Raw genomic sequence first — 19,331 nt, forward strand, 5'->3', positions numbered from 1 at the left:
CTACCTGCAGGAACTGCTGGCGACCCTGGAGCGACGATCATCTTCATCCCTCGCCCAACAACCGTTGTGTCAGCTGGCGGTCTTTTCACAAGCACTTACGACGGCTCAGTTATTTCAACCACGACACTGCCGGCTGGAACTGACGGCCTTCCTGGTGCCACGATTGTTCTTGTTCCCGGCATTACGGCGACCCCGGCGCTCCCTAATATCCTTACGAGCACTTACGACGGCTCAGTTGAGATCACCTCGACGATTCTCAACAGCGCAGGTGACCCCATCGAGACCTTGATTCTCGTCCCAAGCTCAATCGGTTTGCCCACTGGTGTTTCTGCTTTGCCCACAAGCACTTATGACGGCTCTGTCACCGTAACCTCGACAATCCTGGACCCGTCTGGCAACCCTGTTCTTACTGCAATCTTCGTCCCAGGCTCAACTGCCTTGCCCGCATTGCCAACAAGCTTCTATGATGGATCTGTAACCTTAACGTCGACAATTCTGGATCCTTCCGGAAACCCCGTCGAGACCGCTGTGTTCGTCCCAAGCATCACGGGTGTTCCTCAACTGCCGACCAGCCTTTACGATGGCTCGATCACATTGACATCAACCATCTTGGACGCCTCCGGAAACCCAGTTGAGACGACCGTCTTTGTTCCCAGCGTCACTGGTCTGCCTCAATTGCCGACAAGTCTCTATGACGGGTCTATTACTGTTACTTCGACAATCCTTGATGCGTCCGGCAACCCTGTTCAAACTGCAGTGTTTGTGCCAAGCATTACCGGCCTTCCTGCCGCTTTGCCCACGAGCCTTTATGGCGGGTCAATCACGGTCACATCAACTATACTCGATGCCTCGGGTAACCCTGTCCAAACCGCGATCTTCGTGCCGAGCGGTGTGCCGAGCGTTACTGGCCTTCCTAATATCCTCCCAACCAGTCTTTATGACGGGTCGATCACCGTCACGTCAACTATCCTCGATGCTTCTGGTAACCCAGTTGAAACGGCTGTATTTGTACCAAGCATCACTGGTCTACCCAATGTTTTGCCAACAAGTCTATATGACGGGTCCGTTACACTTACATCAACCATTCTTGATGCTTCCGGAAACCCTATTCAAACGGCTGTGTTCGTGCCAAGTGTCACTGGCCTACCTGGTGTCCTGCCTACGAGTCTTTACGATGGATCTATCACGCTTACATCGACCATTCTTGACGCGTCGGGTAACCCGATTCAAACGGCTGTCTTTGTTCCAAGCATCACCGGATTGCCTAGTGCACCTGGCGCATTGCCGACCAGCCTTTACGATGGATCGGTGACGTTGACGTCTACTATCTTGGACGCGTCCGGAAACCCAATCCAGACTGCCGTATTTGTTCCGACGATCACGGGCCTGCCCGACGTGCTCCCAACAAGCTTCTATGATGGATCTGTTACTCTTACTTCTACCATCTTGGACGCATCTGGGAACCCGATTCAGACCGCGGTTTTTATCCCGACAGTCACTGGCTTGCCCAACGTGCCTCCCACTAGCACCTACGATGGATCTGTTACTTTGACTTCCACTATCCTGGATCCTTCTGGTAACCCCGTCTTGACGGCAATTTTCGTTCCCGGATCGACTGCAGTGCCCAGCCTGGATCTTCCCACCAGCACCTATGATGGCTCTGTCACTCTGACTTCAACCATCCTGGATGCGTCTGGAAATCCTATCCAGACGGCTATCTTTGTGCCTGGCGTGTCTAGCTTGCTGGCCACCGGTCTACCAACGAGTACATATGATGGCTCCATCACACTGACCTCAACTATTCTGGATGCTTCAGGCAACCCTGTTGAGACCGCAGTATTTGTACCAGGCCTAACGAGCTTGGCAAACAACGGGCTTCCTACCAGCACGTACGATGGCTCTGTCACATTGACATCAACGATCTTGGATGCCTCTGGAAACCCCATTCAAACGGCAATCTTCGTGCCGGGGCCTTCCGCTCTCCCTGATCCTGGAGTGTTGACAAGCGGCTACGATGGTTCTGTGACGTTGACCTCAACCATCTTGGATGCCTCGGGCGATCCTGTGCAGACCGTCGTTCTCGTGCCGACTGCCACTGGCCTTCCAGGTGGTGGACTTCTTACCAGCACTTACGACGGATCGATCATCTCAACAACCACACTTCCCGTTGGTACCGATGGCTTGCCTGGCGCGACTGTCATTCTTGTACCCAGCCCAACTGCTCCCGCACTGGATGTCTTGACAAGCACATACCCTGGCTCTGTGACTCTGACAACGACCGTTCCGTTTGGGCCGCCTGGCTCTTCTGCAGTCATCGTGTTGGTTCCAAGTGCTACTGCGGCCCTCGGAGATATCCTTACCACCACGTACGGCGGATCGGTTACTCTCACCAGCACATTCCCTGCTGGCCCGAATGGCGAGGCTCCGTCTACTGTCGTCTATGTTCCGGACATCACCGACGCCCTGCCAAACTTGCCCACAAGCACGTACGATGGCTCGATTACCTTCACCTCCACGCTCCCAGGGGGTCCTTCTGGTGAACCTGGTGCGACTGTCATCTTCGTTCCCGGCATTACTGGCGTCCCTTCTGCTCCCACCAGAAGCATCTCGTTCGCGACCATCACAAGCGCATACACTGGTGCTCTTCCCTCCGCCACCACGGTTTTCCCGAGCGGTGACAACGATGAAGGTACCATTATAATTCTCGAGCCAGCCTCATCAGGAGCCGGTGGTGACCCGGCTCTGTTCGTCACGCTTACGAGTGGCTACTCCGGTCTCGTGCCATCTGCGACAACCATCCTGCCTACTGGCACCGAGACACTTGGCCAAGTCATCATTTTGGTGCCCACTGCCACGGACGGAAGCACTCCCACCTTCAGCTTTGCCACTATCACCAGCGGATACACCGGTCTGGTACCGTCTGCCACCACCATCTTCCCTACCGGAACCGACACCGACGGGACGGTTATCATTCTTGAGCCGACGGCCACTCAACCGCTTGCATTCACAACCATCACTAGCCCTGGTGTTGGATCCGTTACGTCGACCTCAACAATCTTGCCGACTGTCACTGGCGATCCCGGCATTGTCGTCATTTTCGACCCGGATCTCCTTGGTACAACCTCGGACCTCCCATCCTACACCACGGTCATCAGCACGTACGATGGATCGTCTCTCACAACCTCTACCTTGGCACCTGCAGGAACTGACACTATTGGAACTGTTGTGGTTCTCGTACCAAGCGCAAGCGTCTCCATCCCCAGAGTCTCTTCCTATGTCACTCTCACCATCACTTACAGTGGCTTGGAGCCCCTTGTTTCGACTTTGGCACCTTCTGGCACCGACGCTGTTGGCACCATCATCTTCTACGAGCCCATCGCCACTCCAACGGCTGATTTCACAACAATCATCAGCACTTATGATGGGTCTGCTGTGGCCACGTCGACGATTGCTCCGGCCAGTCCTGGCGATATCGGCACTGTCATCATCCTTCAGCCTGCTTCCCTCATCAGCACCCCTGTCCTGTCCGTCACAGCCGTCTTTACTACCATCACCACCACATACGATGGCAGCATCATTCAGACCACGACGGCCTTGCCTACAGGAACTGGCCTCGGTGAAATTGGCACTGTCATTGTCCAAGTTCCAAGCGCGCTGGCCAATGCCTTTACTACTGTCACCAGCGGCTACGACGGTTCGGTCACCTTGACCACAACTCTGCTGCCTGATGCGACTGACCTTGCCGGTCTCGGCACGGTTATTGTGCAGGTGCCTACCCAGCTTCCATTGAGCACTGGCGGCTTGGGTGAGTTGTTCACGACAGTAACATCGACGTACGCCGGTTCGGTTACTCTTACATCCACAGCACTCCCTGATCCTGCAGACCCCACTGGCATTAGAACAGTCATCGTCCAAGTTCCTGATCAAGCGGCAACAAGCACTGATGCTTTGGGCAACATCTTCACCACGATTACATCCACGTACGCTGGATCCGTTACCCTTACATCAACAGCTCTTCCAGACATTGCAGACCCGACCGGCATCAGGACCGTCATTGTGCAAGTTCCTGGCGATCTAGCCACATCGACAGACATTTTGGGCGATCTTTTCACCACCGTGACGTCGACATACGCTGGCTCCGTGACTCTCACTTCTACGGCCCTGCCTGACGTTGCGGACCCAAGTGGCATCCGAACAGTCATCGTACAGGTTCCAGGCGACTTGGCGTCTTCCGCGACTGATCCTCTTGCCGCTTCGTTCACAACCATTTTCAGCACGTACCCTGGCTCAGTTACCTTGACAACTACTTTGCCGCCTGCTGCAACCGACCCATCTGGTCTCGGCACTGTCATTGTCCAGCTTCCGGATATCCTCGCCACGTCTACGGGGGATGCCCTGCCAACATCAAGAGACGGTTTTTTGCCTGCGTCTTTCACCACAATCTTCAGCACGTACGACGGCTCCATTCCGCTCACCACGACCTTGCCACCAGACGTTACCGACCCATCTGGCCTTGGAACTGTCATCGTTCAAATCCCCGCGAGTGCTACTTCCGACCCTTTGGCTGCTTCTTATACTACCATCACCAGCGGCTACACTGGTTTGGTCCCTCAGACCACCACCTTGGCGCCCGCGAATCCTGGAGATCTCGGAACAGTCGTCGTACAAGTCCCCAGCGCTACTGTCGATCCCGGAGTCTTCCTTACCACCGTCACAAGTGGCTACGATGGCTCAATTACTCAACTCACCACTCTGCCCGTTGCAACTATTGATGGTTCGACGATTCAAACTGTGATCGCGCAGGTTCCTACCCTTGTGCCGACCGACTCGATTGATCTTGATGATCTCCTCGTCACTTTGACAAATGGCTATGACGGTTCTGTGACCTTGACAACAACATTGCCTGCGGTTACCATTGATGGATCGACAATCCGGTCTGTTATTGTTCAAGTACCGACTCAGACAGCTCTGCCTGGTGTTTTCCTTACCACTCTTACAAGTGGCTACGATGGCTCAGTTACGCAGACAACCACCTTGCCTGTTGCTACTGTTGGAGGTCTTCCCATCCAGACCGTGGTTGTGCAGGTCCCTACTGCCACAGTCTCCGACGGAATCCAGTCCACCACTATCACCAGTGGTTACGACGGACTTCTTACCCAGACGACGAGCCTTCCCATTGGTACAGTCGGCGGCGTTCCGGTCCAGACAGTCGTTGTCCAGGTTCCTACCTCTACGGACCCTCTTGGCGCTCTGTACACGACTCTCACAAGCGCTTATCCCGGCTCGGTCACCTTGACCACCACTCTCGCTCCGGCTGGTACAGGTATTTCTGAGTTGGGTACTGTTGTCGTCCAGGTGCCGTCCGATGTTCTCTCTGGTGCGATTCAGTACACTACTCTTACCAGTGGATATGACGGTTCTCTACTGCTTACGCAGACTGGCATCACCACCGGCGCAGATGGTCTCGCTACTGTTATCGTTTTGCAGCCAACTGGAACACTTACAGTTCTCCCGTCCAACAGCGCAAGCGCTACTGAATCTGACGACCCTGCTTTATTCGTTACGATCACAACTGGATACCCAGGCTCGGTCATCGCTACCCAAACTGACTCAGTTACTGGCCCTGATGGTCTCGTCACTGTCGTCGTCCAGACTCCCACGATCACTGCTCTGCCTAGTCTTGACTACACCACCATCACGAGCGGATATGACGGCTCGGTCCTGCAAACCCTTATTGGATCAGCCACGGGTGCAGACGGTCTTGCTACCGTCATTGTGCAGGTTCCTACTGGATCTATCACAGTCGCACCGGCGACGTCAGGAACTAGCGTGCCCGGCATCTCGTACACCACTGTCACCGAGACTTACGATGGCTCGTTCCTCCAGACGCTCATCGGCTCAATCCTTGGTCTTGATAGTCTCGCAACGGTTCTTGTGCAAGTTCCTAGAATCAGCATCGACGTCTCGATATCTCTTGGCTTGCCTTCCCTCGGACCAGGTGCTACTCCCACGATTACCGTCGATCCTTCGGCTACTACCAGTGTCCCTGGCTTATCATACACCACCGTCACAAGTGGTTACGATGGCTCAATCGTCCAGACCCAGCTCGGATCCGTCACCGGCATCGATGGTCTCGCCACTGCTGTCGTTCTGGTACCCAGCACCGCGGCCAATCTGCCGACTTCGGTTACCGAGAACATCATCTCGTACATCACGGTTACCACTGGCTACGATGGTTCTATCACTTTGTTCCAGACTGTTGCACCCGCAGCTTCTGGCCTTCCTGGCACCGTCCTCGCCCAGATCCCGACTGCGGCAGGGCCCATCACGGCGCCGACAATCACCACGCCTTCACTTACCGGCTCAGGCGGAACTGTCACAGTCACATCGTTCGACCCGAGCATGACTGGTTCTGCTTTCATCACAATGACGTTGTCGCCCTCTCGTCTTAGTGACCCAGTCACGGTGCTCGTCGCGGTTCCTCGGCGACTCTTCTTGGTCACAACCTCGATCCCAGGCCTGTCATCTGTGCGTACGTCAACAATGTCCATCGGTCTCGACGGCATCCAGACCGTTATGATACAGGTCCCAGCTCTCTCGACTCCCACAGCGCTGTCAACGCCTACGATTGGCGCGATCACCACCGTCACCACTCCTTATACGGGCTCGGTCACTTTGATCCAGACTCAGACTCCGATCAACATTGGCGACCCAACTACCGTGCTTGTTCAAGTTCCAGAGGCGCTCTTCGAGATCACCTCAACGCGCTTTGGAGCAACTTCTGCAGGAACGACCACGGTATCGCCAATTGGCACTGGTGTTCCCACAGTCATCATCGATGTTCCGGGGGCCTTCTCTACCATCACAAGTGGATACTCCGGTCTTATTCCGTCTACCACCACGATCGTGCCTACTGGTCTTGATGACATTGGTCTTGTCATCATCCAGACGCCGACTGCCGAAGTCAGCTCAATTGGAGGCACCATCTTCACTACCGCTCCTGGCACTGGTCTTATTCCGACTACCACCACGGTAACCGGCACTGATGGTATCGTGTCTGTGATTGTCGAGACTCCTACGATTGGCGTGGCTTCTGGAGGCACCGTCTTCACCACCATTCCGGGAACTGGCCTTCTTCCGACGGCCACCACCGTTACTGGTGCAGACGGAATCGTGTCTGTCATTTTCGAGACTCCCACTGCCTCGGCGACCGCAATTCCCACTACCGTCTTCACCACGGTACCCGGGACTGGATTGCTTACTACAGCAACTACAGTCACTGGTGCCGATGGCGTTGTCTCTGTCATCTTCCAGACTCCCACGACCTCGGGCGAGCTGCCCACGGTCTTTACCACGATCCCTGGAACTGGTGCTCTCCCTGCAACACTCACAGTCACCGGAACCGATGGAGTGGTCTCAGTCATTTTCGAGGCACCCACAGTCACTTCAGGAGGTCTTCCAACGACCATCTTTACCACCTTTCCTGGTACCGGTCTGCTTCCCGAGGCCACGACTGTTACGGGCGCAGATGGCATCGTTTCGGTCATCTTCCAAACATCCACAACGGCTGCACCAGGCGCACCGACTACCGTATTTACCACGGCACCTGGCACTGGTCTCTTGCCCGCGACCACCACGGTCACCGGCGCTGATGGCATCGTCTCCGTCATCTTCCTCGACCCTGACACCTCTGGTGAACCTATAATCACGCCAACCGCAGCCACCACCATCTTCACCACCATCCCAGGCACTGGAGTCCTCCCCGCCACCAACATCGTCACCGGTCCCGATGGAGTGGTCTCGGTCATTGTCTCCGAGGCCACGGCTACAAGCATCCCTGGGGTTTCATACACCACTATTACCACGGGAGGCCCGGCTTTGGCTACAAGAACCATCCTGCCATCCGTTCTTGGTGATTTGGCAACCGTTATCGTCGAGACTCCCACTTTGGGTGCCAGTCCTGGTGCTTTCATCACGGTCACCTCAGCTGGCCCCATCCCGACTACTTTCACCCTTCTCCCGGCTTCTCTGGGCGAAACTGGTACTGTTGTGATCGTTCCGACCACATCCTCGGACCTGGCTGTCGACCCGGCTCTGTCATTCACCACAGTCTTCTCGGCGGGCCCAGTCCCTACGACTCTTACAATTTTGCCAGCTATTTCCGGAGACCTCGGCACCATTATCGTGGTCCCGACAGCATCTTCTGACCTTTCCATTGATCCGGCACTTTCACTCACTACTGTGTTCTCTGCTGGTCCTATCCCGACAACCTTCACCCTCCCCCCTGCAGTCAGCGGACTGCCAGGCACGGTTGTGATCGTTCCTTCAGCAACCTCTTCGGACTTGCTTGTCGACCCTGCTCTCGAATACACCACTGTGTTCTCTGCTGGCCCCATCCCGACGACCTTCACTCTTGCTCCAGCATCCAGTGGGTTGCCAGGCACAGTCGTGGTCGTCCCCTCGACGACTTCTTCGGACCTGCTCGTCGACCCGGCTCTCGAGTACACCACCATATTCTCCACTGGTCCCGTTCCTACCACCTACACACTGCCTCCGGCAGTCAGTGGTCTTCCTGGCACGGTGGTTGTTGTTCCATCAGCAACCTCGTCAGACTTGCTCGTTGACCCCGCCCTGCAATTCACCACTGTGTTCTCTGCGGGTCCTGTTCCGACGACTTTCACAATCACTCCGGCTGTCAGCGGCTCTCTTGGTACAGTTGTCATTGTTCCTACAGCTTCATCCGATCTGTCGATCGACCCTGCCCTCTCACTTACGACGGTTTTCTCTGCGGGTCCAATCCCGACGACTTACACCCTTCCTCCAGCAGCAAGTGGTCTTCCAGGAACCGTCGTTGTGGTCCCGACCGCTTCGTCCGATCTGCCTATCGACCCGGCATTGTCGTACACAACCGTCTTTTCTGCCGGTCCCATTCCCACGACGTTCACTCTGCCGCCCCTGTCAAGTGGTCTTCCTGGTACTGTGGTGGTGGTTCCGTCCGCCACCTCGGGCTTGCCAATCGACCCCGCGCTGTCATACACGACTATCTTCTCCGCCGGTCCTATCCCAACCACTCTTACGATCCCGCCTGCGGCGAGCGGCCTTTCAGGCACCGTCATCATCCAGTCTCCTGGCGTCTTCTTCGACACGATTACATCGACGTATGATGGCACCGCTCCCGCGTTGTCGACTGTCTTCCCCACTGCGGCTGGTGAAACCGGCACCGTTATCGTCCTTGTGCCTTCCGGCCTTGTACCTTCTGCCACGGTGCCGTTGACGACACCGACTCTCACCCGCGGCCAGGTTACGATAACTTCTCTTTACACTGGCAGGATTCGCTTCAGCACCACCATTGGCGTCAGCATCCAAGGAGACCCAACTCTTCCGGACACGGTCGTTGTGTACGTCCCCTTCACCGAGGACGTATCTGCGACACCGACGGCAACCCCTGGTGCAGTTACGACGATTTTCACCGGAATCTCCGGAACTTTCGTGGGCCCTGTCACCACAACACTGCCTGCTGGTCCCGACGGCATCGAAACAGTACTCATTCAGACTGCTCTTCCCGATGTCACTCCTACCGCCACTGGTCTCACTACGATTTTCACTGGCATTCCGGGAACTTTCGTGAGTCCTATTACCACGACACTGCCCGCTGGACCTGATGGTATCGAAACGGTACTTATTCAGACTGCTCTTCCTGGTGTCACTCCTACCGCCACTGGGCTTACCACGATCTTCACCGGCATTTCGGGAACCTTCGTGGGAAGCTTGACAACGACGCTCCCGGCCGGCCTTGATGGTATTGAAACAGTGCTGATCCAAACTGCTTTGCCTGGCATTACGCCAACCGCTACCGCCATCACGACCGTTTTCACTGGTATTCCCGGAACATTCTTGGGTTCCCTGACGACGACGCTTCCCGCCGGCCCTGATGGTATTGAAACCGTTCTCATCCAGACTGCGTCATCAGGAATCGTCCCGAGCGCGACCGCTGCCACGACAATCTTCACGGGTGTTCCTGGCACCTTCTTGGGTTCTGTGACAACCACTTTGCCTGCTGGACTTGATGGTATCGAGACCGTTCTCATCCAAACAGCTCTTCCATCGGGAGGCCCTACAGCTACTCCGACCGCCAGTCCGACCGCAGTCACGACGGTATTTACGGGTATCCCAGGAACCTTCATAGGATCCCTGACAACCACTCTACCCGCCGGCCCAGATGGTATCGAAACTGTTCTGATCCAGACTGCGTTGACTGCTATCCCAAGCGCAACTGGCCTGACGACGATCTTCACTGGTATCCCTGGCACTTTCGTCGGTCCTGTGACAACAACCTTGCCCGCTGGCCCTGATGGAATCGAGACAGTTCTCATTCAGACTGCTCTTAGCGCTATCCCGACAGCCACTGGTTTTACGACGATCTTTACGGGTATTCCTGGCACGTTCTTGGATCCTCTCACGACCACGCTCCCGGTTGGTCTTGACGGCATTGAGACTGTTCTCATCCAAACTGCTTTGAGTGCTATTCCGACCGCTACTGGCCTTACCACCGTGTTTACTGGAATCCCAGGCACTTTTGTTGGACCCGTCACAACAACTCTTCCGGTCGGTCCAAATGGTATCGAGACGGTGCTTATCCAGACTGCTCTGCCCACGGCAATCCCGACCGCAGTTACTACCATCTTTACTGGTATTCCGGGAACATTCTTGGGCTCTTTGACAACAACTCTGCCCGCCGGTCTTGACGGCATTGAGACGGTACTCATCCAGACCGCCCTGCCTACGGCTGCCGCTGGCGCGATTACCACGATCTTTACTGCCGTTCCCGGAACCTTCTCTGGGGTCCGCACCACAACGCTGCCAGTCGGTCTCGATGGTATCGAGACTGTCCTTGTTGAGGGTGCCTTGCCAACCGCTGCCCCGAGTGTCACTGTCACGTACACGACCATCTTCTCAGGCATCATTGGCACGTTTGTTGGACCTCAAACATCCACACTCCCTGCCGGACCTGATGGTGTCGCAACTGTCATCATTGCTATTGCAATCCCGTCTGAGAGCATTCGCTTCACTACGATTCTCACAGGACTCCCGGGAACATTTACCGGCACTCAGGTCACCACCTTGCCGGTCGGCACCGACGGCATCGCGACCGTCTTGTTGCAAACCGCTCTGCCTACTGCTTCGCCAGTCTCGTACACGACACTGCTTACAGGTATTCCGGGCACCTTCATCGGCACTCAAGCAACTACTCTGCCCGCCGGCACTGACGGCATTGCTACTGTGTTGCTTCAGACTGCCTTGCCCACTATCGCGACTGTTTCCTACACGACTCTGTTCTCGGGTGTGCCCGGTACCTTCGCGGGCACCGTGGCCACAACACTCCCTGCCGGCACGGACGGCATCGCAACTGTCATCTTCCAGACTGCCATCCCCACGCCCACAGTCTCGTCGCCAGGAATTTCATACACTACGATCTTCTCGGGCTTGCCAGGTACATTCATCGGCACTTTGGCAACCACCTTGCCCGTGGGAAGCGACGGCATCGCCACAGTTATCTTCCAAACTGCTCTCCCTACAGCTACAAGTGCCCCTGGTGCTTCGTACACGACTATTCTGACCGGTGTACCGGGAACGTTCATTGGCACTCTAGCAACCACCTTGCCTGCGGGCCCTGATGGTCTTGGTACTGTTCTCTTGCAAACTGCTTTGCCGATTGCAACGTCAACTCCTCCTGGATTGCAGTATACCACGATTCTTACTGGTGTGCCGGGAGCGTTTGCCGGAACTCAAACCAACACTTTGCCCTTGATTTCTGGCGCCACGATTGGAACAGTTCTTTTGGAGACCGCCATTCCCACCGCTAGCCCGATCCAGTACACGACGCTGCTCACTGGCGTCCCCGGCACTTTCATCGGAACCCAGACGACCACGCTCCCGATCATCAGCGGCACTGTTGGCACAGTCCTGATCCAGACTGCTCTGCCTACCGCTCAAAGTATTGATATTACGTACGTCACCGTCATCACCGGCGTCCTGGGCACATTCCCTGGAACCCGCGCTTCGACGGCCCAGCCTACTGGAACCCAGCGAACCGGTACCGTCTTCTTGGAGACGGCGATTCCTGCAATCACATCGAATGTGGTTTCGTACGTCACAATCGTCACTGGAATCCCGGCGACCTTTACTGGTACCCAGACCCGAACCTTGTCTGGTTTCGGAGCTGATGGCCTCGGCACTGTTCTCTTGGAGACTGCGCTGCCTATCACAAGCCCGATCTCCTACACGACTATCTTCTCTGGCATTCCTGGAACGTTTATCGGCACACAGGCTCTCACTCTGGCTCCTGGTACTGATGGATTGGGTACCGTCGTGTTACAGACTGCGATTCCCTCGGTCTTTGTTCAATCGTTCACAACCATCTTCTCCGGTATCCCGGGTACGTTCCTTGGAACTCAAACTCGTACTCTGTCTGGTACTGGCGCAGATGGCCTCGGAACGGTTGCGTTGGAGACGGCGTTGCCGACGGCACTCGCTCAGTCCTACACGACCATCCTTTCCGGCGTTCCGGGCACCTTTGTCGGCACTTCAACGCTTACCCTCCCGGGCACTGGCGCGAACGGTCTCGGCACTGTCGTTATTCAGACAGCACTTCCTACTGCGCTCGCGGCTTCGTACACGACGGTCTTCTCTGGCATCCCAGGAACATTCTTGGGAACCCAAACTCGCACCCTCTCTGGAACTGGTGCAGACGGTCTTGGTACAGTTGTTTTGGAGACTGCTTTGCCTACGGCATTGGCCCAATCTTATACCACGATTTTCTCTGGCGTCCCTGGCACGTTCGTGGGAACTTCGACGCTCACTCTTCCTGGCACTGGTATCGACGGACTTGGCACGGTCGTCCTCCAGACGGCTATCCCTACTGCAAGCCCAACTGTGAGCCTTCAGTTCACCACGCTGGTTACGGGTATTCCTGGATCCTTCATCGGAACCCAGACGACTACTCTACCTGTCGTTGGCACTGGCAACTTGGCTACGGTTCTGCTCCAGACTGCCGTTCCTGTGGTATCTTACGTGACCCAGATCACGGGCATTCCGGGCACTTTCGTTGGAACAAGCACTCGAACCCTGCCTATCACTGGTACTGGCAACGTGGGAACAATCCTTCTGGAGACAGCCGTTCCTTTGGCTTCGTTCACGACCATCTTCAGCGGCGTCCCTGGCACGTTTGCCGGAACGCAAACTCGCACTTTACCAGCGCTTGGCACAGATGGTCTGATTACGGTTGTTCTTGAGACTGCTGTACCCGAGGCTACTTCATCGGCTCTGCCGTCTGTCACGGTCATCAACACGTCATATGTCACGATCATCACGGGTATCTTTGGTACTTTCGATGGAACTCAGACAACGACCCTTCCTGCCGCGGTCACCAATCCTGGCTTGGTCACTGTCGTCCTTCAGACTGCCATCCCCAGCGCTGGCACAACTGCGTTCACCACGATCCTCACAGGCATCCCTGGCGCCACTTTCTCCGGCACCAGGACGAACACTTTGCCCGTCATTGGAACTCTCGGAACTGTACTTCTCGAGACAGCCATTCCCAGCGTCCCCGCGACTTCGTTCACGACGATCTTTACTGGAGTCCCAGGAGCCACGTTCATCGGCACCCAGTTCAGCACTCTGCCTGTCACCGGTTCCATTGGCACCGTTCTCGCAGAGACTGCTCTCCCTGCCATTCCGACAACGTCGCTCACCACCATCTTCACTGGTATTCCTGGAGCTACTTTCATCGGTACGCAGCTCTCCACTCTGCCCGCTACTGGAACGATCGGCACGGTATTGGCTCAAACAGCGCTGCCTGCCCTTCCGACGACCTCGTTCACCACGATCTTCAGCGGAATTCCAGGAGCTACCTTCGTTGGTCCTCTCACCACCACGCTTCCAGTTACTGGCACAATTGGCACCGTTATCATTGAGAGTGCACTGCCCGCGGTGATTTCATACATCACCGTTCCAACCGGCGTGCCGGGCGCAAGCTTCGTCGGCACCCAGTTCTCTACCCTACCCCTCACTGGTGCCATTGGTACTGTCTTGGCTCAAACCGCGCTCCCGGCTGACATTTCGTATGTCACGATTCCCACCGGAGTACCTGGGGCTACCTTCATCGGAACCCAACTCACCACTCTCCCAGTGACTGGTACTATTGGTACGGTTTTGGCCGAAACTGCCATCCCTAACGCAGTCACGTCTTATACCACGGTCCTCACCGGCGTCATCGGCACCTTTGCCGGCACACGAGCAACGACTCTTCCAGTTACCGGCACGCTTGGAACTGTGCTCTTAGAGACAGCTCTTCCAGTGCCGACGTCGTACACAACGCTCATCACCGGAATCCCGGGCACATTTATCGGCGCTCAGACAACTACCTTGGCAGGCTCAGGAACGGTCGGCACCGTACTCATCCAGACGGCGCTGCCTCTGCCACCAGTCACTTCGTACACCACGATCCCGACTGGTACCATCGGCACGTTCGTCGGCACCCAGACAATCACCTTGCCGCTTACTGGCACTTTGGGCACCGTTTTGCTCCAGACCGCCATCCCGCCTATTGTTACTGGCTACACCACGATTACTCGCGGCGTCACTGATACGTTTGTGGGCACTCGTACTTCAACGGGCCCGGTCAGCGGAACGCTGGGTACGGTATTCGAGGAAACGGCTATTCCGCCTTTGTCTACATCATATGTCACTCTCATCACTGGTATTATCGGGACATTTGCGGGTACGCAGACGACGACCTTGCCCGTCAGCGGCACCCTTGGTACCGTTCTTTTGCAGACGGCGTTGCCCATCCCAACGTCATACGTTACAGTCACAACCGGCATTCCGGGCACCTTCACTGGTACTCAGGTATCAACGATCCCAGGATCTGACACTATTGCCACCGTGGTGCTTCAAACGGCCCTCCCCTTCCCTACCTCATACACCACACTCCTCACTGGTGCCCCTGGCACGTTTGTTGGAACCAGAACTACAACTTTGCCGTTTTCTGGCACTCTCGGAACTGTCTTGCTCGAAACTGCTCTCCCTCTGCCGACATCATATGTCACACAGACTACGGGCATCCTTGGCGCTACCTTCCTCGGCACCCAGACAACGACAATCGGGTCCGGAACCCTGGCCACGGTGCTCCTCGAGACGGCCCTTCCCTTCCCTACATCGTACACCACGATCTTTACGGGTGTCCCTGGAGCCACTTTCCCAGGAACACAGGCGATCACTCTCTCTGCCACCGGCAACCTGGCAACAGTCTTGGTTCAGTCCTCGGTTCCTATTCCGACGTCGTATACAACCATCTTCACAGGCATTCCGGGAGCCACCTTTGCTGGACCTCAGACTTCTACACTCGTAGGGTCTGGATCCATCGCAACTGTGCTCATCCAGACCGCTCTGCCGATCCCGACATCGTACACCACGATCGTGACTGGCCTTGCCGGAACTGTGTTCCCCGGAACCCAGACGGTCACGCTTTCGGCCACGGGAACCCTCGGAACCGTTCTGCTTCAGACTGCCATCCCGTACACGACAGTTCTCACGGGAATTCCTGGAACCTTCATTGGAACCCAGGCAATCACCATTCCTCCAGTCGGAAGCCAGCTTGGCACAGTCCTTCTTCAAACCGCCTTGCCGCTCTCATACACCACAGTTACTAGCGGAATCACGAGCGACTTCACCGGCACAAGGACTCTTACTCTTGATGGCACGGGCACCAACGTCCGAACCGTCGTCTTGGAGACCGCCATCCCTGCCCAGGTCATTGTCTCTTACACGACAATCATCACAGGTATTCTCGGCACTTTCGCTGGCACTCAGACGTCTACGGTTCCCACAACTGGACCTGGCCAGAGCCTCGTCACCGTTTTCTTGGAGACCGCTATTCGCCCGATTTCGTTCACGACAGTCTTTAGCGGAGTCATCGGCAACTTTGCAGGCACTTCAACCGTTACACTTCCCACGACCGCCGGTCAGGCACTTGGCACCGTGGTTCTGCAAACCGCGCTGCAAACCACATCTTACATCACGATCCCTTCGGGCGTACCTGGCAACTTCCAGGGCACCTCACTCATCACCTTGGACGGAACTGGTCTCATCAGAACCGTCATTGCGGAGACGGCCTTGCTAACGACCTCGTACACAACGATTGTTTCAGGAGTTGCTGGTAACTTCCAAGGCACTTCTCTGATCACTCTGCCGGGCACTGGTCTCATCCGAACTGTTATTGCTGAAACCGCGATCCCAACGACTGGCTATGTGACGATTCCCACCGGCGTTCCTGGTAACTTTGCTGGAACTTCGCTCATCACTCAGTCTGCCGCCCCTGGCGCCACACTCATCACCGTCTTGGCTCAAACCGCTATTCCGACCACCGGATATGTGACCATTCCTACTGGCATCCCTGGTAACTTCCAGGGTACTTCTTTGATCACACAGTCGGCTGCGGCAGGTGCCACGTTGATTACTGTCTTGGCCCAAACCGCCATTCCCACGACGGGATACGTGACGATTCCCACTGGTGTACCTGGTAACTTCCAAGGCACATCTTTGATCACGCAGTCCGCCGCCGCAGGAGCAACGCTCATCACTGTGTTGGCTCAAACTGCCATTCCTACTACAGGTTATGTGACAATCCCGACTGGCGTCACTGGCAACTTCGCGGGCACCTCCTTGGTCACCCAGTCCGCTCCCGCAGGTGCCACGTTGATAACGGTGCTGGCTCAGACTGCTATTCGTACAACAGGATATATCACCATTCCCACGGGTGTCACTGGGAACTTTGCCGGCACATCTTTGGTCACTCAATCTGCTGCCGCGGGAGCTACTCTCATCACGGTTCTAGCACATACGGCCATTCCGACGACGGGATACATCACCATCCCTACAGGTGTGACAGGCACGTTCCAAGGCACGTCTCTGGTCACGCAATCCGCAGCTGCTGGCGCTACCCTCATCACCGTTCTCGCGCAGACAGCTCTGCCGACAACCCGCTTCACTACCATTCCCACTGGTGTTCCTGGAAACTTCCAAGGCACCTCGCTGGTGACTCAGTCAGCCGCCGCGGGAGCTACTCTCATCACGGTTCAGGCACAGACAGCTCTGCCTACCACGGCTACAACTACCGTCCTCACCGGTGTGCAGGGTGTCTTTGCTGGAACTTCATACCTCACCCTTACTGGCAGCGGAACCATCGTCACTGTTCTCGCTCAGACGGCCTTGGCTCAGACTTCTTACGTGACGATCCCCTCTGGAGTACCCGGCGCTACCTTCACCGGTACCTCACTGGTTACTCAGTCCGGAACAGGTCTTGTCAGAACAGTCATCGCAGAGACTGCCCTGCCCACGACAACATATGTTACTATTCCATCTGGAGTCACTGGAGCCGCCTTCACTGGCACCTCTCTCATTACCCAATCGGGCACTGGACTTACTAGAACCGTCATCGCGGCCACGGCCGTTCCCATCTCGACCGTCTACACGACCATCCCGACTGGAGTTGCCGGTTCTTTCACAGGAACCCGCTACTCCACCATAAGCGGCACAGGCAGTCTCATCACTGTGTTCGCGCAGACTCGCATTCCCACGGCCACACGTGTCGTCACGCAGACGTCCTCGCCATCGGGATGTATCCCCACGCCCGTCGCAAGCCCTACTGGACGCTGTATCGGCCAAGCACAAGTCAACGCAGTTCCCATCCCGACTCAGTGTTCTAGCTTGGATCAAACCCTCCTCGGCGGGGTCCTCACCACTCCTAGTACGTCGCAGCTCGCCGCTTGTCAAGCCGCGTTGGGCAACTATGCCACCATCCCTGAGGTTGCGGCTTGTACCGTATCCGGCCTCAGGCTCCTCGGCACATACGCCGAGTGTATCAGGACCGGTCTTGCCAGTGCAATTGGCTGCGTCAGAAGTCTGCCGCTCTCGTGTACTCAGATCGAGGCTGCCACTGGTGTCGCTGCCATCACAGCGCAAGCCAACGTCTGTATCGCAAACTTGGGAATCTTTGGGTACTCCGGACTTTTCGGCAGCACCGTCAACTTGGCAACTTGCATCACGAACAACGCAGCCACTTCTGGTCTGGCGGTCCTCAACTGTATCGAACAAGGCACAGGCCTGCCCATCAACAGCTCTAGAGCAAACACGGCGGTACTTTGCCCGTCAGGAACAGCTTGCCCACAAGTTCCCACAGCTTGCGGAGCTCTTCTGGATGCGTCGTTCAACTTGACGAACGGTCTCGATGCACAGGTTAACCTCTGTCAGGCGGCCCTGGTGGTCAACTCCATTCCAGGCGTTCTCAGCACGACTCTTGCAGACCCCTTGGGCACAGTTGGCTGTCTGGTCGGCAACTTGGTCACGACCGTCAACAATCTGCTCAGTCCACAGCAACAATACGGCCAGTGTTTCCTGCAAAAGATCCAAGGCAGCTGTATCACCAGCTTGCCCGAGACCTGTCTCAACATCGGCGTGGGCGCCCAAGCAAGCGGCCTTGCCAGCAACGTGAACGCGGCGGTATCAGTCACTGATCTCCTCAGCTGTGTCACGAGTCTCGGCTTGCTGGCGAACAGAGTCGACCCGAACTGCTTCAACGTCAGCCTGGGCTCACAGGGCATCGTTTCTTGCCTGAACCTAAGCTTGTTCGGCGTCGCCACCGTTAACGTCGTCACCAAATAAGGTGGCTTGACTACCTCTCTCTATGCATTTTTTCTTATGTTCAATGGTGTTGGAGGAAATGAAATTGTTTGGAGGGGAGGAAAAGCACCCAATGCTCCCCCTGTTTTTATGCTCAGAATTACGCTGGCTTCTCTTGCGCCGATTAAGCAAGACGTTACTTTTACAGACACAAGACTGTTAATCATGTAATCATAATATCAATACCACCTTCATTTGTTCAATAACTCGAGTCTCATTTTGTGACCTGCCATATGAAGTTCATCTGAAAAGACGTGATGTGCTGAATGCTTGATTGGCAAATCGGCGACAAACAGTTCGTCACTAATTAATACAAGTGGAGGGGGCTTGAGGCGGCCTAAAAGACCTAGATGCTCAGTGTACTGCGGGGAGCATACGCTGAAGTCGCCGGCCCTGACTCGCATCACAAAGGCGAAGAAGGGTGGCACATGGGATGGCAGTTGCTAGTGACGGATCCTGGATGAACCGACCGTACCAGGGCAGCAAGCATACAGGGCGTAAAAGGCTCCATGTAGGTGATGAGCACTGCTAAAGCATGTTCACAGCGGTAAATCAATTCAATCCATGTCATTTGACGGTTGAACCCCCTGAAG

The 19,331-nt window shown here is 55.9% G+C and overlaps 1 protein-coding gene across 1 annotated transcript in view; it reads left to right on the forward strand.

Annotated features, from left to right (window-relative positions):
- Positions 1 to 18,720, forward strand: part of CGCA056_v005913 (putative cell agglutination protein) — a gene marked incomplete at both ends in the record, with an annotated part of 28,831 nt that extends 10,111 nt beyond the window's left edge. The window contains 2 exons of the mRNA XM_037321164.1: positions 11 to 9,624; positions 9,688 to 18,720. Coding sequence (XP_037180311.1) covers positions 11 to 9,624; positions 9,688 to 18,720 — 18,647 coding nt within the window. The remainder of the gene's footprint in view (positions 1 to 10; positions 9,625 to 9,687) is intronic.
- Positions 18,721 to 19,331: the final 611 nt, after the last annotated feature.

The sequence above is a fragment of the Colletotrichum aenigma genome (genome assembly GCF_013390185.1).
Source record: "Colletotrichum aenigma strain Cg56 chromosome Unknown KSG_Cg56_contig04, whole genome shotgun sequence".
Classification (NCBI taxonomy): Eukaryota; Fungi; Ascomycota; class Sordariomycetes; order Glomerellales; family Glomerellaceae; genus Colletotrichum; species Colletotrichum aenigma.